General features: G+C 53.2%; 1 protein-coding gene across 4 annotated transcripts in view; it reads left to right on the top strand.

The window, feature by feature from the left end:
- SLC44A2 (solute carrier family 44 member 2 (CTL2 blood group)) overlaps positions 1-11,140 on the top strand; it is a 28,065-nt gene extending 16,925 nt beyond the window's left edge. For 2 of the 4 annotated variants that reach the window (XM_027085168.1, XM_027085167.1), the window contains exons 3-22: positions 560-633; positions 757-841; positions 1,419-1,503; positions 1,701-1,811; positions 1,891-1,951; positions 2,039-2,162; positions 2,282-2,365; positions 2,459-2,571; positions 4,164-4,295; positions 4,402-4,501; positions 4,586-4,678; positions 4,855-4,939; positions 5,549-5,811; positions 5,897-5,991; positions 6,541-6,644; positions 6,750-6,823; positions 6,912-6,982; positions 7,147-7,235; positions 8,897-8,981; positions 9,858-11,140. In XM_027085168.1, coding sequence (XP_026940969.1) covers positions 560-633; positions 757-841; positions 1,419-1,503; positions 1,701-1,811; positions 1,891-1,951; positions 2,039-2,162; positions 2,282-2,365; positions 2,459-2,571; positions 4,164-4,295; positions 4,402-4,501; positions 4,586-4,678; positions 4,855-4,939; positions 5,549-5,811; positions 5,897-5,991; positions 6,541-6,644; positions 6,750-6,823; positions 6,912-6,982; positions 7,147-7,235; positions 8,897-8,981; positions 9,858-9,964 — 2,035 coding nt within the window. In that variant the 3' untranslated portion in view covers positions 9,965-11,140. The other 2 variants (XM_027085166.1, XM_027085164.1) reach the window with 1 other exon arrangement.
- The last annotated feature ends 9,170 nt before the right edge of the window (positions 11,141-20,310 follow it).

Genomic DNA, 20,310 nt, shown 5'->3' with positions numbered 1-20,310 from the left:
TCCCTATGACTTACTTATTTTGTAGTTGGAAGTCTGTACCTCTTAATCCCCTCTACCTGTTTCGTCCATCCCCCACCCACCCCTAGTCTGACAACTGCCAGTTTGTTCTCTGCATCTATGAGTCTCTTTCTGTTTGTTGATTCATTTGTTTCATTTTTTTAGATTCCACATATAAGTGAAATCATACATTATTTGTTTCTCTGTCTGACTTATTTCACGTAGCAGAATATCCTCCAGATCTATTCCCTGCTGCCGCGAATGGCAAGATTTCATCCTTTATGGGGGGCTGAGTAATATTCTCTTGTATACATGTACACCCCATCTTTATCCATTGATCTAGGGATGGCACTTAGGTTGCTTCCATATCTTGGCTTTTGTAAATAGTGCTGCAATGAAAGGTATTAATATTTAAAATGCACATGCCCTTCGGCACAGCATGGGTACCACTCAGGAACATGTGTCCAAATAACACATACCTATATATGTGTACAAGGCAGGATGGGTCCATGATATCCAGGGCACCAGTACTCCCACCCTGACATGGTCTCTTGCTCCCCAGAGGCTGCACAGACGTCATTTGCTGTGTGTTCCTCCTCCTGGCCATTGTGGGCTATGTGGCTGTAGGCATCATAGGTGAGCAAAGGAGGGGATGGGATTGGGGTTCCAGGGTGAAAGGGCAAGCCATCGCCTCTGGGGCAGAAGTGGGGCTGGTGCTAAGGAGTGGCAGCCCCTCGGCATCTCTGGATCCCTCCACAGCTTGGACTCACGGGGACCCTCGAAAAGTGATCTACCCCACTGATAGCCGAGGCGAGTTCTGCGGGCAGAAGGGCACGAAAAATGAGTGAGTCTGGCTCCTTGGGGCCTGCTGGGTCTGGGGAGGAGTGTGCGGGAGAGCTTCCTGAGCACTGGGGAGAAGGTTCTAGGCTTTCCTCGCCTCCATCCATCCACTAGTCCAGTCAACAAGTATTTATAAAACTCCCGCCATCCCCAGCCTCTGTTCTAGGCCTTGGGGACACAGCACTAAATGAGACATTCAAAGTCTTGTCCTCTGGTGGCCCACATTTTAGGGGAGAGACAGAGAGGAGACAGTCCCAGATCTGATGTCCGCAGGTGATGAATAGGTGAGGTAAAAGAGCAAGTTCAATCCACGCTGTGCCATTCCCTGGCTGTGTGACCTACGGCAAGTGTCTCAACCTCTCTGGGTCTCATTTTCCTTATCTCTGAAATGGGGATCATGACAGTCCCACTCTCATGGGGCTGTTGTGATGGTTAGATGAGCCAGCACATGTCCAGTGCTTAGAAGAGCACCTGGCATGGAGTTGCTGCTGCTGTGGTTATTATTGTTGTTTTCGTTAAGATGGTCTATATAGGCTGATTGAGAAGTCTTGACAGTTTCCATCTCCCTTCCCCAACCCCAGGAACAAACCCTTCCTGTTTTATTTCAACATTGTGAAGTGTGCCAGCCCCCTGGTCCTGCTGGAATTCCAGTGTCCCACCCCCCAGGTAACTTGTCCCCTCCCCACCTCTTTCCTGTCCCCCACTTCCACCATCAGGTCCTTTTTCCCTCTGTAGCGGCAGCTTCTCTCCCAGCCCTTTCTCTCTCCCTGGTGAATAGGGGGAAGGGGGTGGGACCTCTGTCTTGAGAGGCGATCAGGTGTCTGTCCAGACCCCACTCAAACCCTGCCTCCTGCCCCCCCAAGATCTGCGTGGAGAAATGTCCTGACCGTTACCTCACCTACCTGAACGCTCACAGATCCCAGGACTTTGAGTACTACAAGCAGTTCTGTGTGCCCGGCTTCCAGAACAACAAGGTAAGCAGGTAACTGCCCAGGTGGGGGCAGGTCGAGAGTGCTGGCCCGCAGGATTGACCCCCTCCCTGTCTCTTGGCAGGGTGTGGCTGAGGTCCTCCGAGATGGCGACTGCCCCGCCGTCCTCACCCCCAGCAAACCCCGTGAGTCTGGGGTCCCATGAGCTTGGGAGGGGCATGGGGAGGTTTCAGGGGCTCAGCCTGACTGGTCCTATCCTCTGCTCTGTGCAGTGGCCCAGCGGTGCTTCCCAGACATCCACAGCCACAAGGGGGTCCTCATGGTGGGCAACGAGACAACCTACGAGGATGGGCATGGCTTTCGGAAAAACATCACAGAGCTGGTGGAAGGCGCCAAGTGAGGACTGTGACCCACCATGCTGACATCACATTTTCCTGGGTGGGACAGGGTATCCCCTGGGGCTGGCCCAATCAGGGAGCGGGGTCCGACCTAAAGCCTTGTCTGCCTTCCCCCAGGAAGGCCAATGGAGTCCTGGAGGCCCGGCAGCTGGCCATGAGGATATTTGAAGATTATACAGTCTCCTGGTACTGGATTATCATGTAAGTTGAGAGGGAAGGTAGCCCTCATTGGGCTGCCCTGTCTGAGACTGGTGAAGGGGTGGGGTCCGCTCATGCACCCATTTTATCCCCCAGAGGCCTGGTCATCGCCATGGTATTGAGCCTCCTGTTCATCGTCCTGCTCCGCTTCTTGGCTGGCATTATGGTCTGGGTGATGATTGTCATGGTGATTTTGGTGCTGGGCTACGGTATGTCTCTCCCTCCCTGTGTCCTCCCCTCCCCACAGTCGGCAAAATGCCTATGCCCTTTGAGCTGTCATGGGCCTATCAAGGATCTTCTGTCCCTGGCAGTCCAGTGGTTAGGACTTGGCGCTTCCACTGATGGGGCCTGGGTTTGATCCCTGGTTGGAGAACTGAGATCCTCCAAGCCGTGTGGCACAGCCGAAACAAAACAAAACAAAACTTCTCCTGAGCCATCCGACATCCTCTATCTTTTATTTGGAATATTTGTGAAGATATTCATCTCAACATTGCTTATGAGAGCAGGTACTTGGAAACAACCATTACATCATAATCTTCCCAAGCAGGACTGGATCTGTATTTCATCGACAGCAAATGCATTCTGAAGTATACCATTTTGCACAGTGGCTAGGGCCACATGCTCTGGCACCAGAAAGCCCAGGGTTCAAATGCTGGCTCTGCCACTTCCTTGCTCTGTGACCTTGGGCAAGTGACTCCACCTCCCCGTGCCTCAATTTCCTTCTCTATAAATTGGGGATAATTAGTATTTACTAGTTAGGAGACTTAATGAGAAGAAGACGGTCTGCGGATGAGATGTGGGAGGGCCTGAGGCCTGTGGAACTCAGAGGCAGTGCTCAGAAGCCAATGCTTCACGTTCTGTTGATTCATTTAAACTTTCCAAGAGGAAAGATGCTGGATGTGCAACCTACACTGGAGACACAGATGTTAAAATATTCATTTAAAAAAAAAATTTTTTTTTTTTTTTGGCCATGCTGCGCAGCACGTGGGATCTTAGTTCCCCGACCAGGGATTGAACCCATGCCTCCTGCAGTGGAAGTGTGGAGTCCTAACCAGTGGACTGTCAGGGAAGTCCCAAAATATTCGTTAATAGTCGTTTCTAGCTGGGTGCTGGCCGTTTTGGTGACTAGCTTTTTGTACTTTATCTGTACTTTATAACTTTCTTCTACCAGAGCTAAGGGGAATGGTGAAAATCCCTAATGCTACCCCACTGGACGTTAGCACCCGTGTCCTCCCTCCCCACCCATGAATCATTGTTCCAGGATGGCAGAGGGGTCACGAAAGCCTCAGGCCACACAGCATCCTGACTTCTATTCACTCATTCATTCATCCATCATGTACTGAATGGCTGCTATGTTCTGGGCAGTCTTCTAGGTCCTGGGCTTACAGCAGTGAATAAAACAGGACAAATCCTTACTCTTGTGGAGCTTATATTCCAGAGAGGATGGGCAAGATGGGCAAGAAACAAACCAGAAAACCTCTGGGATGTCAAAGCTGTGAAGGGGGATAAGAAATTGGAATGTAAGAGGGTATGATTCTAAATGGGGGAAGAGATCCCAGAAGGTCTCATGAGAAGGTGACATTTGAGCAGGGACTAGAGGATGTGAAGATCCAGTTGGGGGGAGACTGAACCAGGCAGCAGGAACAGCAGGTAAAGGCCCTGAGGCAGCAGCAAGCGATGGCAGCCCCTCTCAGCCTTGGTGTTTGTTTCTGTTAAATGGGTGTGGTTGTACATGCTTTGTAATGTTGCGGGAGCCGTCGGAGGGCTGAGGTCAGTCGTAGCATGGTGGTTCCCCATGCAGGAATATTTCATTGCTACATGGAGTACGCTCGACTGCGTGGCGAGGCCGGCTCTGACATCTCCCTGGTGGACCTTGGCTTCCAGACGGACCTCCGCGTGTACCTGCACTTGCGGCAGACCTGGATGGCCTTCAGTGAGTCCCAGCTCCCCATTCAGTGAGGCCTGGGTGGGAGTGGGGAGCCCAGGCAGGTGGCAGACTTGATCACCCTCTGCCCGCCACCCCCCCCCCCCCCGCGCAGTGATCATTCTGAGCATCCTCGAGGTTATTATCATCTTACTGCTCATCTTTCTACGGAAGAGAATTCTCATCGCCATTGCACTCATTAAAGAAGCCAGCAGGTGGGTGCCGGGGTGCCAGGGGGTCAGGCTGGGGTGGTCCCAGGGCTGCTCGGGCCTTGATGTCTGTGTTTCTGCTCCTCCCAGGGCTGTGGGATACGTGATGTGCTCCTTGCTGTACCCGCTGGTCACCTTCTTCCTGCTGTGCCTTTGCATCGCCTACTGGGCTAGCACCGCTATGTATCCACCGTCAGACCCCGATCTCCGACCCCGGGGCTGGGGGCTAAGTGCCACACTTGCCTGGAGGTGACCTACATCCTGGGGGCAGAGCCTGAACCTGGTGTGGGAATGGATTCTTTTCCACATGCCCCTGTGGTCCCAAACCCCAGACGTTGGGTTCCTTAATGAGCCTCTAGCTTTCTGTCCACTTCCAACGAAGCTGTCTATAAGATCTTCAATGACACCGCTTGCTCAGTGGCTGGGAAAACGTGCAACCCTGAGGTGGGTGTCCGGAAGTGGCGGGGTGGCTCTTTCCCTAGCAGCCCACAGTTGATCTGAAGGCCTCTCATCCCCACTTGGGGACCATTCAGCAAACATTTGGTGCCTGCCGGATGTCCTGTGCCAGATGTGGGTGGCATGGAGAGGAAGAGATCCAGCCTGGCACCTACTCCCCCCCACCCACTAAGTGCTGATCTACCCACCTTCCCCACCCCTTGACTTCATTTCCTGCCCCGACACCCCTCTCTTAACCCAGTGGTGGTCAGTTCTTCCTTTAGAGCCCCGTCTTGCCTTTCACAAGCCCCTAACCTGCCTTCCATGGTCCTCATACTGATCTCTGCCACTTGTGATCTGTCCACATGGCCACTCCATTGATCCCCAAGATAGCTTATCCCGCCTCTCTGACACCCATTGGGATGATGATCCCTAATCTTGTTTCTAGAAGGCCTTTTGAAAGCCCCTATCCTAACCCCCCAATTCCTTGACTTAACTCTGTTCCCCATGACTCCTGTCCCATCTCGTGGTCTACCTGACAGGTCTGACCTGATGCCCAGAGCCCACTCTGAACCCCTAGCCCCTATGATGTGACCAGGCTCTGCGTCCCTCCCACAGACCTTCCCCTCCTCCAATGAATCCCGCCTGTGCCCTGGAGCCCACTGCCAGTTCGCCTTCTACGGTGGTGAGTCGACTTACCACCGGGCCCTGCTGGGCCTGCAGATCTTCAATGCTTTCATGTTCTTCTGGCTGGCCAACTTCGTGCTGGCGCTGGGCCAGGTCACGCTAGCTGGCGCCTTCGCCTCCTACTACTGGGCCCTGAACAAGCCGGATGACCTGCCTGCCTTCCCACTCTTCGCTGCCTTCGGCCGGGCGCTCAGGTGGGGCCCAAGGTGGGCTGGGGGTAGGGGTGAGTTGGAGTGGAAGAGGCCTGGCTGGACCACTGACCACTCCCTCGGCCCAAAGGTATCACACAGGCTCTCTGGCCTTCGGCTCCCTCATTCTGGCCATCGTGCAGATCATCCGAGTGATACTCGAGTACTTGGATCAGCGCCTGAAAGGTATGGCCCACAGATGGTTGGCAGTAACTCCCGAGGTGGGGGGGGGGGCTGAGGGGCAGCTTAGGATTGGTTCTTGTGGGGGGTGGGGCTAAGGTGGTAGGACAGAGATTGGTTTCTGCCTATGCTGGGGAAAGGGTGGGGCTGAGGGTCTTGAGTGATTGGTTCCTGTGATGGAGGGGTGGCTGAAAGAGCCCACTGGGTGTTCTTACTGCTGAGGGGGTGGGAACAAGAGGACTGGGCCACCATTGGTTCCTGACGAGAGGGTTGGGCTGGGATTGGTTGTACTTTGGGGAGGAGCCAAGGAGGCATCAAGGATTGGCTTCTGCCCTGGAGGCGGGGCCAGGATAGCAGTGTGGGTTGTCACTGCTTATTGTCTTGGAGGCTGGGCCTGAGGTCCTGGATCAAGTCTCCTCTCCCCATCTCTTTGAGAAGGTGGGCTCTAAGGGTCCTGGACTATGGCAAGTGTGTGTAACAAGGAGATAGGGGGCTCCTACCAGGCCGAGTGGGGTCTCCTCTCACCCACCTCTGCACCTCTCCCTCATCTACCAGCTGCGGAGAACAAGTTTGCAAAGTTCCTCATGACCTGTCTCAAATGCTGCTTCTGGTGCCTGGAGAAATTCATCAGATTCCTCAACAGGAATGCCTACATCATGGTGAGTAAGCCTGGGACCAGGCACTAACCCACCAGCTCCTGCTGGGTGGAGGAGCCCTCATTCCCCACCCACTGGGCCTGATCCGTCCCTCCCACCTCCCCCCAGATTGCCATCTACGGCACCAACTTCTGCACCTCAGCCAGAAACGCCTTCTTCCTCCTCATGAGAAACATCATCAGGTCTGGGAAAACACTGTCCTCTGGCCACCTCCCTCCTCCCCCAGGCCCTGAGCCAGCACTCATGCCTGTTTCCTACTGTCCCCGGCAGGGTGGCTGTCCTGGACAAAGTTACCGACTTCCTCTTCCTGTTGGGCAAACTTCTGATCGTGGGTAGTGTGGGTGAGTGCTGTCCAGCTGCGGGAGCCTGTTGGGGGCCGCTTGTGAGCTGCTGTCGGGCCCCCACGTCTTCTCTGATAACTGTCTTCTTCTCTGGGGTCTTCTTGAGGGGAGCTACTTCCTTTATCCAGAACCCTCAACCATCCCGGTTTCCTCCCCCTCTCCAGGGATCCTGGCTTTCTTCTTCTTCACCCACCGAATCAGGATCGTGCAGGACACAGCACCACCCCTCAATTATTACTGGGTCCCTATACTGGTATGAACTTTTGGGGACAGACAGGGGTTGGGGAGAAGATGTTGGGACTTGCCTAGCTTCCTTTGACTAGACAGATGTGGATGGGGCTCAGAGGTAGGGAGTTGTTAATTCAGGACACAAACATTAAGTACCGACCACGTTCCAGGCATGACCTGTAAAGGCCTTACAGTTTGGGACTTCCCTGGCGGTCCAGCAGTTAGGACTCCGCTTTTCCACTGCAGGGGGCACGGGTTTGATCCCTGGTCGGGGAACTAAGATCCCACATGCCGTGCAGCCAAAAAAAAAGAGAAAGGCCTTACGGTTTAGGAGCAAATCGACATTAACCAATGATGCTCCGCATTGGATGCACGCTTGCAGACTTGTGTGTGCCACAGGGCAGAATTACAGGGAACCAATTGTTAGAGCTTGTGGTGGAGGATGTGGGCAGGTGTGGGAGTCCAGGGGGCTTCCCCGTGGAAGTGATGTCACACCTAAGATCTGAAGAAGATGCAGGCAACATCCAGGCAGAGGGAACAAGTACGGAAGCCCTGAGGCAGGACTATGCCAGGAACAGTGAGCAAATCAGTGTGGCTGGTGTGGAGGGAGTGAAGTGGCCAGGAGGTGGAGATAAGGGCAGGGAGGTGATGGGGCCATGGAGGGATTAGGTCATCACCCTAAGAGCAGTACAGTATCTGAGTGCAGGCCTTGGAGCCCAGTGACCTCGATTTTTTTTTTTGAATTTTATTTTATTTATTTTTTATACAGCAGGTTCTTATTAGTTATCTATTTTATACACATTAGTGTATATATGTGACCTCGATTTGTATCTTAGTTCTTTATTTGCTAGTTCTGAGTGACTCTGGGCAAGTTATGTAATCTCTCTGAAGTCTGCTCACTTCAGTCAATAAATGCTTATCAGGTACCTACCAAGGCCCCGTGAGTTTCCAGATTGCTGGGGATATAGTTATTTTTAAATTAACAAAAAAAATTTTAAATTATTTATATTTTTGGCCACATCTCGTGCCATGCGGGATATTAGTTCCACGACCAGGGATCGAACCCACATCCCCTGCAGTGGAAGTGCAGAGTCTTAACCACTAGACTACCAGGGAAGTCCTAACTGGGGATATAGTTATAAACGGGATAGACACAGTCTAGTAGGGTTGTGAGCATTAAACCTGTCTTGCCCTGAAGATGCATAAAATTGCAGCCAGAGGAAGGCCTAAGAGGAGGGGCTTTTTTTTTTTTTGGCTGCACTGGGTCTTTGTTGCTGCGCGCAGGCTTTCTCTAGTTGCGGCAAGTGGGGGCTACTCTTCGTTGTGGTGCGCGGGCTTCTCACTGCGGTGGCTTCTCTTGTTGCGGAGCACGGGCTCTAGGGCGCGCAGGCTTCAGTAGTTGTGGCATGCGGGCTCAGTAGTTGTGGTGCGTGGGCTCAGCTGCTCCGCGGCATGTGGGATCTTCCCAGACCAGGGATCGAACCTGTGTCCACTGCATCGACAGGCAGATTCTTAACTACTGCACCGACAGGCAGATTCTTAACCACTGCACCACCGGGGAGGTCCGGAGGAGGGGCTTATCAGCAGGGAAATGCCATAACCCCAGCTGGGGAGGGACGTGGTGGTGAGTGGGGGGTTGCCCTGAGCAGGAGCTGGGGTGGAAACAGCTTGTCTCTCCTCGCCTAGACGGTGATTGTTGGCTCCTACCTGATTGCCCATGGCTTCTTCAGCGTCTACGGCATGTGTGTGGACACACTATTCCTCTGTTTCTGTGAGTAACCCCTCATCCCCACCCTTCCTGGGCCCTGACTCCCTTCTCCCCTCTGGGCAGAACGTCTCCCTCCGATGGGGGTACACGTGCCAACCCAGTGCCCGCAGCCTCCCCTAGGGCCTGGCTGTCCCTCGTCGCAGGGCCCTGGCGCGCCCCCTCTCAGCTTCCCCCTGCGCTCAGAGCTTCTCCATCCTGTTGTCCCCTGGTCCAGGCTGCAACTAGAACACTGTGCCCCTGGGCCGTCAGCTTCGGAGTTTCCGGCTTTGTTGCGGCGGGGCGGGTGGGATCGGTGGCTGCCACTAACTCTGGTCTCTCCATCTGTCTGTGTTTTTTTGTTTTGTTTTCTCTTTCTCTTCCTCTCCTCCATGCCTGCTGGCTTCCCTGTTCTTCCCTGCCTCCCTCTTTCCCTCCCTTCCTGACCACCCCCATTCCCCCCCTGCTGGTTCCTGGGGGGAGCCCAGGTGAGGACCTGGAAAGGAATGACGGCTCTCAGGAGCGACCCTACTTCATGTCGCCCCAGCTGAGAGACATCCTGTTGAAGGAGAGTGCGGAGGAGGAGGGGAAGCGGGGCGAAGTCGAGGAGTAGAGAGGGAGGCTGGCTTGGAGGCCACGCCGGCCTCCTTGTTTCCTCCCTGTAGATCGGGGGTGCACGCGGGGCTTCCTGGCCTGGGAGTGGGGAGCATGTGTGTGGGTGTGTGGGTGTGTGTGTGTGTCGAGTTCCCAGCCTGCTCCAGTCCGCCCCCTCCAGTCCCAGCATGTCTTGCTTCCTAACCCTCTGAGGCTTCTCTGTGGCCCCTGTCCGCCCACCCTGTCCCCTAAGGCCCCTGCCCGTGGGCTCCCCTCATGCCACCTGCTCTGGGGCCTCTCTCTCCGCAGTGGAGGACCTGGAGAGGAACGATGGCACCGCTGAGAGGCCTTACTTCATGTCTCTCACCCTCAAGAAGCTTTTGAACAAGACCAACAAGAAGCCGGTGGAGTCTTAAAGGCCCCACCCTCCTACCCCTCCCCGGAAGTCTCACAATGGGTGCTTGGCAGCTGGGTCAGAACCCCCAGCCCATCGGGCTGACCTGAAGTCCTATCACTGCCGCCCCCTTCCTGCCCCTCCCCATCATCCAGTTACCACCAGTTTCCGGGAACCTGGAGGATTTGTGGGATCTCCTCCCTATGCCAAGGGCCAGTCCGCGTTTTCACGGCCACACCCCACCCCCCAAAAAAACTGTGCGATGAGTCTCTCCAGCCCCCACTGGCCCGGATGAGAAGCCCAGCGAGGCTTCTTGACGTCTGACATGCAAGGGCCCTCTGCGGGCTGCCCTCCGCTTCCTGTCCCCCTCTTATGACAGGACAGTGTTTGTGTCTGCAGCAGCGGTGGCCACAGGAAGTCCACTTTTCACTTGCGTTTGCTCCGGCCAGGATGCCAGGACCTGTCTCTGGGGCTGAACAACTGGTTACCGACTGCTGCAGGCATTTATTATTATTTTTTTAACCTGGACATGCGTTAAAGGTTCTGTTAGCTTTTTTTCTGTCATCACGGCTGAGATGGGGCCACTGAGGAATGCTTTCCGATGTCCCCTCCTCGGGTAGGGTTGGGGTGGGGGTGGGGGTGTGCCAGGTAGGGGTGTCTCCTGGCACAGAAGGCAGGCTGTCCGGGGAGGGAGGCTGGGATCAAGCTGGTGCGGAACAGGGGGGAGGAGGTCGCTAATAGCGGCTTAATGGAAACCGGCTGGCTGGCAGGTTGGGCCGAATCCCGCCGCCCCCCGCCGCCCTTCTCTGCCAGTTATTGACACAGCTCTCTTTGTAAGAGAGAAAAGAAACTGAATCCACCCAAGGGATGATTTCAGAGGAAGTGGGGAGATGGGCAGATGCCCTGGGCAAACGGGGGGACCCCTCCCCCCACCCAGTCACCTCCCCTTGAGGATCCTTTTGCCAAATTTGTTGAACTGGGGGGGAACGGGTGCGCTGGTTCCCCCTTCGCCATATCCCAAGCCCCCCACCCCACCCCACCCCCCGCTCAATCCAATCCAGGATCCCAATCCGGGATCTGGAGAAATCCCAGCCTGGGGTTTCTGTCTCCAGTGCCTGCCGCCCCCTCCCCCGTTCTGTCCGTACAGCCCTACTTGTAACTGCATTCCAACCACTAATAAAGTGCCTATTGTACAGAGCCGGAGCCTGGAGTGTTTGTGGGGGAGTGGGAGGCTGGTAGGGGGAACCCGAGCTTCAACCTCCCTGGGATCCTATGATTTGGGGCTACTCTCCCCAGGGAGAAGGAGGGAGGGCAGGAAGCCTCTGTCTGCTGGCCTCCGCCTGAATTCCACCATGCGGGCGGCTCAGGTTTCTCCTGAACAAATAGCCCTTATTAGGCTCTGATCCTCGGACTGCAGAAGGTGGCAGTGACCTGCCTACCTCCTCATCACACAGCCTGGACATGTGCCCCCAGGCCTGCTTTGTCCCTGGCCAGGCACCTGGGCACCATAGTCTCGTCTAAAGGGCTTCAGACCTGCCAAGCTGCCCGACCCTGCTAACCTGGAGGCTCGCTACTGCCCCCTTGGTGCCAGCTCGCTTACTGTCACCTCTGGGCCAACTGCTCCACCATGTTAACTGCCTTTCTCCCTCCTACATTCCTGCCTCCGGAATTTTTTCTTAAATAACGACCATTTCTGGAGTACTTCTCATCTGCTTATGTACTGTCGCCATTCACTAATTAAGGCAGGTGAGTTGGGCGACGTGTCTGAAGGTGACCCCAGCAGGAAAGGGGCTGAGACGGTCAGGTCTCCAAAGCCCTCACCCGCTATCCTGTACAGATGTTCTTTGGGTTTCCTTGTTCGTTCGATCTTTTAGGTTTGTTCCTTTCTTACCCCCCAGCTCCTGTTAATCCCGCCTCCAAAACAGCTCTTAAACCTGCTCACTTCTCCCCATAGTTTCAGCTCCCAACCTTCGTTATCAACTCCTCCGTCCCCACTCCTTCACTGTTTCCCCCACAGGTGCGGAAGGGCGCCTGCTAACACTGGAGTGAGTTCACACCCCTCCTCTGCTCAAGAACCCTCCGTTGCTCCCTTTTACTGAGTGAAAGCCAAAGTCTTCATGGCAGCCCACAAGGCCCTGCCCCATCCGCCCCATTAACACCCTCTTGCTGATTCATCCAGACACCCTGGCCCCAGGGATTGTGCCTGAAACGCTCTCCACCTGGCTCTTTCTACAGCTAGCTCCCCATCCTGCCTTCAGCTCAGCGCTTACCTCCAGGAAGCCTTCCCTGCTCATCAAAAGTTGGCCTTGGGACTTCCCTGGTGGCGCAGTGGTTGAGAGTCCGCCTGCCGATGCGGGGGACACGGGTTTGTGCCCCAGTCCGGGAAGATCCCACATGCTGCGGAGCGGCTGGGCCCGTGAGCCATGGCCGCTGAGCCTGCGCGTCCGGAGCCTGTGCTCCGCAACTGGAGAGGCCACAACAGTGAGAGGCCCGTGTGCCGCAAAAAAAAAAAAAAAAGTTGGCCTTGGGACTTCCCTGGTGGCGCAGTGGTTAAGAAGGTTAAGAATCCACCTGCCAATGCAGGGCGCACGGGTTCGAGCCCTGATCTGGCAGGATCCCACATGCCCCGGAGCAACTAAGCCCTTGCGCCACACCTACTGAGCCTGCGCTCTAGAGCCCGCGAGCCACAACTACGGAAACACGCGCGCCTTGAGCCCACGCTCCGCGACAAGAGAAGCCACCACAATGAGAAGCCTGCGCACCGCAGCGAAGAGTAGTCCCTGCTCTCCGCAACTAGAGAAAGCCTGCATGCAGCAATGAAGACCAGCGCAGCCAAAAATTAATTAATTAATTAAAAAAAAAAGTTGGCCTCTCTTAGTGATGACCACGTCACCGTTTCTTTTCCTCATGGCATTTGTCACAGTCTGCAATGACTTCTTTGTATTTTCACTTGCTAACTGTCAGTCTCCCCACCCAGAATGTGAGATCTTGCCTATTCTTTAGTATTGAGACTTTATCCCAGGGCTGGGCGGAGTGCCTGGGACAGAGCAGGCACTCAGTATAGAGGCATGAAACAGCTGAATGAATGTAAAGGGTTTAGCACAGTGCCTGATCTGGAAAGTGCCCAGTGTTAGCAAAAGTAGAAGCAGGAAGACCAAAGAGGAGGCTACTGCTCTAGTCCCAGCACATGCTCTGAAGTGTCTTGGTGATAAAACGTGTGCAGATTTTGGATATAATCTGAAGAGGAGCTGACCTGATTGATTACACGTGGAATGTGAAAGAAAGGAGCTGGGACTTCCCTGGCGGTCCAGTGGTTAAGACTCTGCGCTCCCAATGCAGTGGGCCTGGGGTCGATCCCTGGTTAGGGAACTAGGTAAAGCCTGCATGCCGCAACTAAAAGATCCGGCACGCAGCAACAAATATCCCACGTGCCTCAACTAAGACCTGGCACAGCTAAATAAATAAATAAATAAATATTTTTTTAAAAAAGGAAAAGAGCCAAAGAAGCAGGAGGAAGCACAGCTCTGAGTGGAGGCAAGCCCAGGCAGAGTCCTGCAGAAGGCACATGTCGCCTGATTGCCAGGGAGCTCTGGAGGTTGAGTTACAGCCTGCACTGGTAAGTCATTGATTAGAGGTGGCCCCAGGGGAAGGTAAGCTCCCAGGCACTTCTGATTCTCTGAGTGTGCTAGCAAAGGTGCATTGGCAACGTGGTCCAGAGCCCAGGGGTAGTTCTCTGAAGAAGAGTTGCAGGTACAGGCAGTGGTGCAAAACCACACAAAGCCCTGGCAAGGGTGCAGAGAAATGATAAAGTGGACCCGAAGGGATCTGGGTAGGTAGGTTGGGTTTTTTTGTTTTTTTTTTTAGCTGCGCCACGCAGCATGTGAGATCTTAGTTCCTCAACCAGGGATCGAACCCACACCCCCTGCATTGGAAGCGCAGAGTCTTAACCACTGGACCGCCAGGGAAGTCCCAGGTAGGTTCATTTTGGAACCCATTGGACACAATACCTCCAAGGGAAGCTGTCACATAGATGGTTGCATGGGTGGATCTGGACCACAGGGGAGAATTTCAGGCTGCAGGCATGCCATCAAGAGTGCTCAGTGTTTTGGATGGTCTTTCACGTCCCCAGGGCTGGCTGAGACTACCTGCCCTAGACAGAGGCCAGTCTGAGCCCTGGGGAGAGGAGGAGAAAAAGTGGACTTGAGGAGAACCAGAGAGGGACATCTGGAGCTGGGGGAACACAGGGATGTGGGCACAAGTGCTCATGGCTTTAGTGGTGGAAGAATATGCATGGGAGCAACTGTTTGCTCTTGAAATAAGCAGGAAGGTCATCAGCTGAGAGCAGAGCATGGGGAGATGGCAGAGCTGTGAGAAGAATGAAGGTGTGAGAAATCATCTTTGCGTGCGGGAGAGCACCGTGTGAACAAGGAATGTTACGAGGGTTGTGGGAGTTTCTTTTCTCCCCCCAAACTCACCGGGGTACAAGGTGCAGGTGGAAAGCTAGATTTAGTTGCGGCTAATGGAGAGGAGCAGGGACTTGAGGGTATGGGCAAGGGAGAGATGAAGGATGGATCCTATCTCTCTGCTGCTCAAGACCCTCCTACGTAGCTAAAAAGAACCTGCTGTATAGCACAGGGAACTCTACTCAATACTCTGTAATGGCCTATATGGGAAAAGAATCTAAAAAAAAAAAGAGTGGATATATGTATATGTGTGATTCACTTTGCTGTACACCTGAAACTGACACAGTTGTAAATCAACTATACTCCAATAAAAAAACCCAACCCAAACCAAACCAAAACCCTCCTTTGGAGTTCAAGGCACCCAGAGTGAAAGCCACTGTCTCCATGTGGGTCCAGGGGGCCCTATAGGACCACTTCACCCTTTCCTGCATGGTGCTTCTTCCCCTCCTCCCTCACTGGCCCTGTTCCAGCCCCTCGGGCCTCCTCCTCGCTGCTCCTTCCACAAGCACAGACAACCTCTGGGACTTTGCACTGACTGTTCCCTCTGCCTGGAAGACTCTCTACCCAGCAATCTGCTTGGCCTAGGTCCTTAGGCTCCCTGTAAGGGCTTTTCTGCACACCATCTGACTTAAAATCGCACCCACCCTGGCCCTGCACCCCCCAGCTTTATTTTCGCCACTGCACTTGCCACTATGGACATCTTACATACTTCGCTCGTTGTTTATTGCCTTCCTCCCTTTCTAGGTCAGCTCCATGAGGCCAGGCCCATTGGATGGTTTTCTCACTGGGTCCCAGCAGCTGCTCCCAGCTGCATGGCCTCTAAGGCCAGCTCCTCTGCCTCCAGAGACAGTCTGTAAGTTACCAGCTCTGGTGGCCGGCATTCATTGCTGCAGTTTGCCTCTCTGAGAGGTATATAGAATGAGTCAGGATGAGGCCAGGCCAGGGGGAGAGGACTGCTGCCCTTTTGGAAAGGAGGTACAGATGTGCAGGCCAGTTACAAGCTGGCAGAAAACTCAAAAGTGGCCCAGGCAAGGGACAGACACAAAGATGTCTTCCAATTCTGTAATATTCTAGAACAGGTAATGTTCACCCTGGTGATGTGAGAAAAGGCCTGGCAATTGGCTGGGAAGGGCAGGAGGTAACTTCCTGGGGTGGTGACAATGTTCCTTGTCTGGACTGGGGTGGTACTTACACAGATGTATGCTATGTAAAAATTTACCAAGCTCTACACTTAGGATTGGGTAAATATTATATTACTTATCTGTGAGGTTGGCCTGATTTGGGTACATCGGTGGGTGACCCACGTACAGCCACTTTGAGTGCGCTCAGCCATGCGCTTCATGTAGTAGATACAAGGGACTGAAGAGGAACTGTGTTGGAACTTCCCTGGTGGTGCAGTGGTTAAGAATCCGCCTGCCAACGCAGGGGACACGGTATCGATCCGTGGTCCGGGAAGATCCCACACTCCACGGAGCAACTAAGCCCGTACGCCACAACTACTGAGCCCGCACGCCTAGAGCCCGTGCTCTGCAACGAGAAGCCACCGCAATGAGAAGCCCGCGTACCGCAATGAAGAGTAGCCCCAGCTCGCCGCAACTAGAGAAAGCCGACGCGCAGCAACGAAGACCCAACACAGCCAAAAAAAACAAAACACCGTCGTAAAATACACGTTAAATTTACCACCATAACCATTTTAAAGTGTGCAGTTCAGTGGCATTAGGCACATTCACATTGTTGGGCAACCACCAGGCATCTCCAGAACTTTTTCGTCTTCTCAAACTGAAACTCTGTCCTCATCAAACACTAACTCCCCATCCCCCTCCCCCAGCCCTGGCACCCGCCATCCTACTCTCTGTGTCTATGGACTTGACTCCTCTAGGGACTCAAATGAATAGACTCATGCAGTATTTGTCCTTTTGTGACTGGTTTATTTCACTTAACAAAATGTCCTCAAGGTTCATCCATGTTGTAGCATGTGTCAGAATTTCCTTTCCTTTTAGGGCTGAATAATATTCCACTGTATGGATGGACCACATTTTGTTTATCCATCCATTCATCCATCCATGGACATTTGAGTTGCTTCTACCTTTTGGCTATTAATGCTGCTACCAACTTGGGTGTACAAGTATGTCAAGTCCCTGCTTTCATTTCTTTTGGGTATATACTCAGAAGTGGAATTGCCAGGACTTCCCTGGCAGTCCAGTGGTTAAGACTCCATGCTTCCAATGCCAGGGGTGCAGGTTTGATCCCCGGTCAGGGAACTAAGCTCTCACATACCTTGTGGCACGGCCAAAAAAAAAAAAGAGATAAAAAGTGGAATTGCTAGATGACATGTTAATTCTATGTTTAATTTTTGGAGTAAACACCGTAATGTTTTCTTGCCCCATCTTTTGGCTCAGCTTTCTTCCAGGTCAGTTTCATTCTCTGTCAAACACTCCCTGTCCCCCAACCACACCTTGTACTTTGGCTTCAAGATCAGAGAAATAAAGGCTTCTTTTACCCACAGATCCCAAGGCTGGTGCTCACTGGCTCTGAGTAGCCTGACTTTCGTCAGTTACTGCTAAGCCAATCATTGTAGCCAGGCCATGGGACTAGTTTCAGAGTCCAGCAGTGGGGACCCAACAACTGAACTACAGATTGAGCAAGGGAGCGGGGTGGTTCCCCAAAGCACGGCGGTCAACCTACGTTCACTCTACTGAGAGGGTGGGAAAGCAGCAGGTGTGGTTCAAAAAACTTTCAAGCAGAGTTCTTGGGTGTGATCAGGAGACTTTGGGGTTGGGGGCCTGAAGTAGGAGAAATCTCTTAAGTTGAGGAAGGCAAGGAATGGAGAGGATGTTCATGAAGACACTAAAGTCCCACAGGATGGCAGAATCTATTTAGATCAAGGGACTGCAAGAGGAGAGGGGCAGACCTCACTCTTCAACTAATGAGGGAGTGGGTGTAATGGAGACAGAAGGTAAAGCCAGATGACAGTGGGCAGGGGTCAGCTAAGGCAAGGAGGTGAGAGAATTGTTATGCATACAGGGGGTTGCTAACCATGGAATAATGGAAAGGCAAGGGTGGGAGGCTGGGCCAGGGTGGAGGTGTAGGGATGAGAGGGCAGATGACATCTTGGGTCTCCATCTTGTATGGTGACCAAGGAGAGAACATGGACAAGGAAGGCCGGGCTGAAAACCTCTTACCCAGCAGCTCCTGGTGGATGGCGTACGGGTGGGTCCACGGGAATACACTCTTAAGGGAGTTCTGGTTTTCTTATCACCTCACCTGCACTTTAATGGACCACGTCACTGAAAGAATCTGGTTGGACGGGGCACCAGTCCAATAGGTAACAATCACAACCACAACTGTTTTTTTTTTTTTTTTTTTTTTGGCGGTAGGCGGGCCCCTCACTGTTGTGGCCTCTCCCGTTGCGGAGCACAGGCTCCGCACGCGCAGGCTCAGCGGCCATGGCTCACGGGCCCAGCCGCTCCGTGGCATGTGGGATCTTCCCGGACCGGGGCACGAACCCGCGTCCCCTGCATCGGCAGACGGACTCTCAATCACTGCGCCACCAGAGAAACCCCACACAACTGTTTCTTTAGCATTAACTCCATGCCAGCCACTCCAGCAACACTTTGAGGTTCAAAAACTCTTCAGGTCCATCCTGGGCTCCTCCATGGAGCCTTGGCCTGTAATCATGATCTTATCTGCCCATATATCAAAGGAATTTGGTAAGGGCTACCTTAGAGGAATGAGATCCTCAAAAGCCACTTCTTCAGAAATGTAACCTTGGGAATTGCCTGTTAGTCCAGTGGTTAGGACTCAGCGCTTTCACTGATGTGGGCCCAGTTTCGCTACCTGGTCAGGGAACTAAGATACTGCAAGCTGCCTGGCGCAGCCAGAAAAAAAAAAAAAAAGCAACCTTGGGTCCCTCCCAAGAAAGGTCCTATGGGCTTGCCAATCAGAAAACTAGAAACCTTCCTTGTTCTGCCACTTGGTAGCGCTATTAGCTTAGTCAACTTGCCCCACCTCTGAGCCTCTTCCCTCAAGTGTCACGCAGAGGAATAGCTGATCTCTAACTCAGTGTTAAAGCCAAGTTATCACCTTTATTGTCATGGTGACCTTGAACAATTAAATTTATTTTAGCTAATTTTGTCTGAATACTGCCCCATTAATTTAACCAAAACTTTTTTCAATCTCAAGCTTTATTTAAAGAAAGATCTCCAAGTCGGGGGAAAAAAAGCAAGATGCAGAGCGTCTATTATTTACGAGAAACTCTAATAAAAACATAATTAAGCATCTCTGGAACTAAAACATCTCTGGAGAGATACACACAAAAAACTTTACAATGGTTGCCAAAAAGGAGGGTGTCTGGAGGAGACAAATTGACTTTGTTTTCTCACATCGTTTTGCACATTTGACATTTTATTTATATCGTATGAACAGATTATTGGTTCAAGATCTAAGTGTAAACAAAAATGAAAAGTGATAGGTACAGCATGCACTCATTCTGTAATCACATTTTTACACCTTACCTTGTTAGTAACAACTATCATTTTGGGGCATTTGTTCTGCACAAAGAATTGTGCCAGGTGCTTTTAAGAAAATAAATCATCACCATTTTGTAGATAACAAAACGGAGGCTCAGGGAGGGGCACTATTCTTGGTCACACCGGGAGACTCAAACCTAGTGCGACCCTGGATCTTGCATTCTTAACAAATTAGCTGCACCATCCCTACGTTTTTGCAAGGAAAATCCGTTATTAGGCCGTAAGTTTTGAACTTCTCGCCTTCTTTAGGAAGGAAAGCTTTTGAACTACTCCTTGCTCCAAATCTCGGCAGTCTGAATCACAGACTCGCACACGACAACCTGCCTAACAACGACGCCTGTCGAGCGCCAACTTGATCCTGACACTGGAGATGAGTGGCGTTTAGTTTATGCATAGGTTGTACATCGGGGATCTCACGAAGCGCTCGGGAGGATTCAACGACACCAGGCTTGTAAAGAAAAGGCGCTCGGTCCCCGGTAGCTTTACTTATGAGCCCTGAGAAGTGGTTGGCCGAGCATCTCTGTCGCAGCCCCAGCTCTCCCACCAAAGACCGTTAAGTCTCCAGTTGGGTTTTTTTCTGGATCGGGCGTCCGTTTCTCCATCTGTGAGTGGGCGGCTGGAAGATCCCGGCCAACTCGGTTCTGCCCTTCAGAAGCTCGGCAATCCGGCTGGGCGCTACACCGGATAAAATTTTAACACCAAACACCCGGGGCGCTCGCTTGGCACCAGTCCCGGGGCAGCAACGAGGAGCTCGGCCCGCCCTTTCCTCGCACACGCACCTCGAGTCTGCTCGGCCTCTCGCAGGAGATGCGGACAGTGGGGAGTAAGTTCCGCGGTAATCCCTCGATTGGAGGCCGAACCTCCTCTACCGAGAACAAGCCACTATGAGTACGCTCACGCGTAAGCTTCCTTCCCGTTTCCGCCAACGTACTTCAACGAGTGTAAGATGGCGTCCGCGCAGGCGCGTAAACTAGCAACCGCAGAGAGACTCAGACGTTCGCCCTGCCTCACGTGGTAATGGCCTCTCAAAAAACCGCCATTGAAAAAAAGAGCCGCGATGTTGTCACATGATGCAGGCCTACCAATACGACAACGGGAAGGCGCCACGGTCCTTGTCACGTGGCCAAGGAGAACGCTGAATTTGCCACTGTCACATGATCAAGTAGAGGCGTGGAAAGGGGAGGGAAACGTTCCGACGCCACGTAACGCCTACGGTTCTGTCACGTGACTAGGGCCCACCTCCTTATCTCTCTTTGTCCCTCCTTCCCTCTCCGGCTGGGCCTGCGTCGAGCGGCAACGCGGCGGCGAAGGGGCGGGGCTCCGACCGGTCACGTGGCCCCGCACCTCCCCGGCGCGCGCCCGCCCGCTCGCCCCCG

The sequence above is a fragment of the Aethalodelphis obliquidens genome, unplaced genomic scaffold (genome assembly GCF_003676395.1).
Source record: "Aethalodelphis obliquidens isolate GAN/ISIS:26980383/991018 unplaced genomic scaffold, ASM367639v1 scaffold53, whole genome shotgun sequence".
Lineage (NCBI taxonomy): Eukaryota > Metazoa > Chordata > Mammalia > Artiodactyla > Delphinidae > Aethalodelphis > Aethalodelphis obliquidens.
Note: the sequence above shows the minus strand (reverse complement) of the source record. Positions and strands in the feature narration are given on the sequence as shown.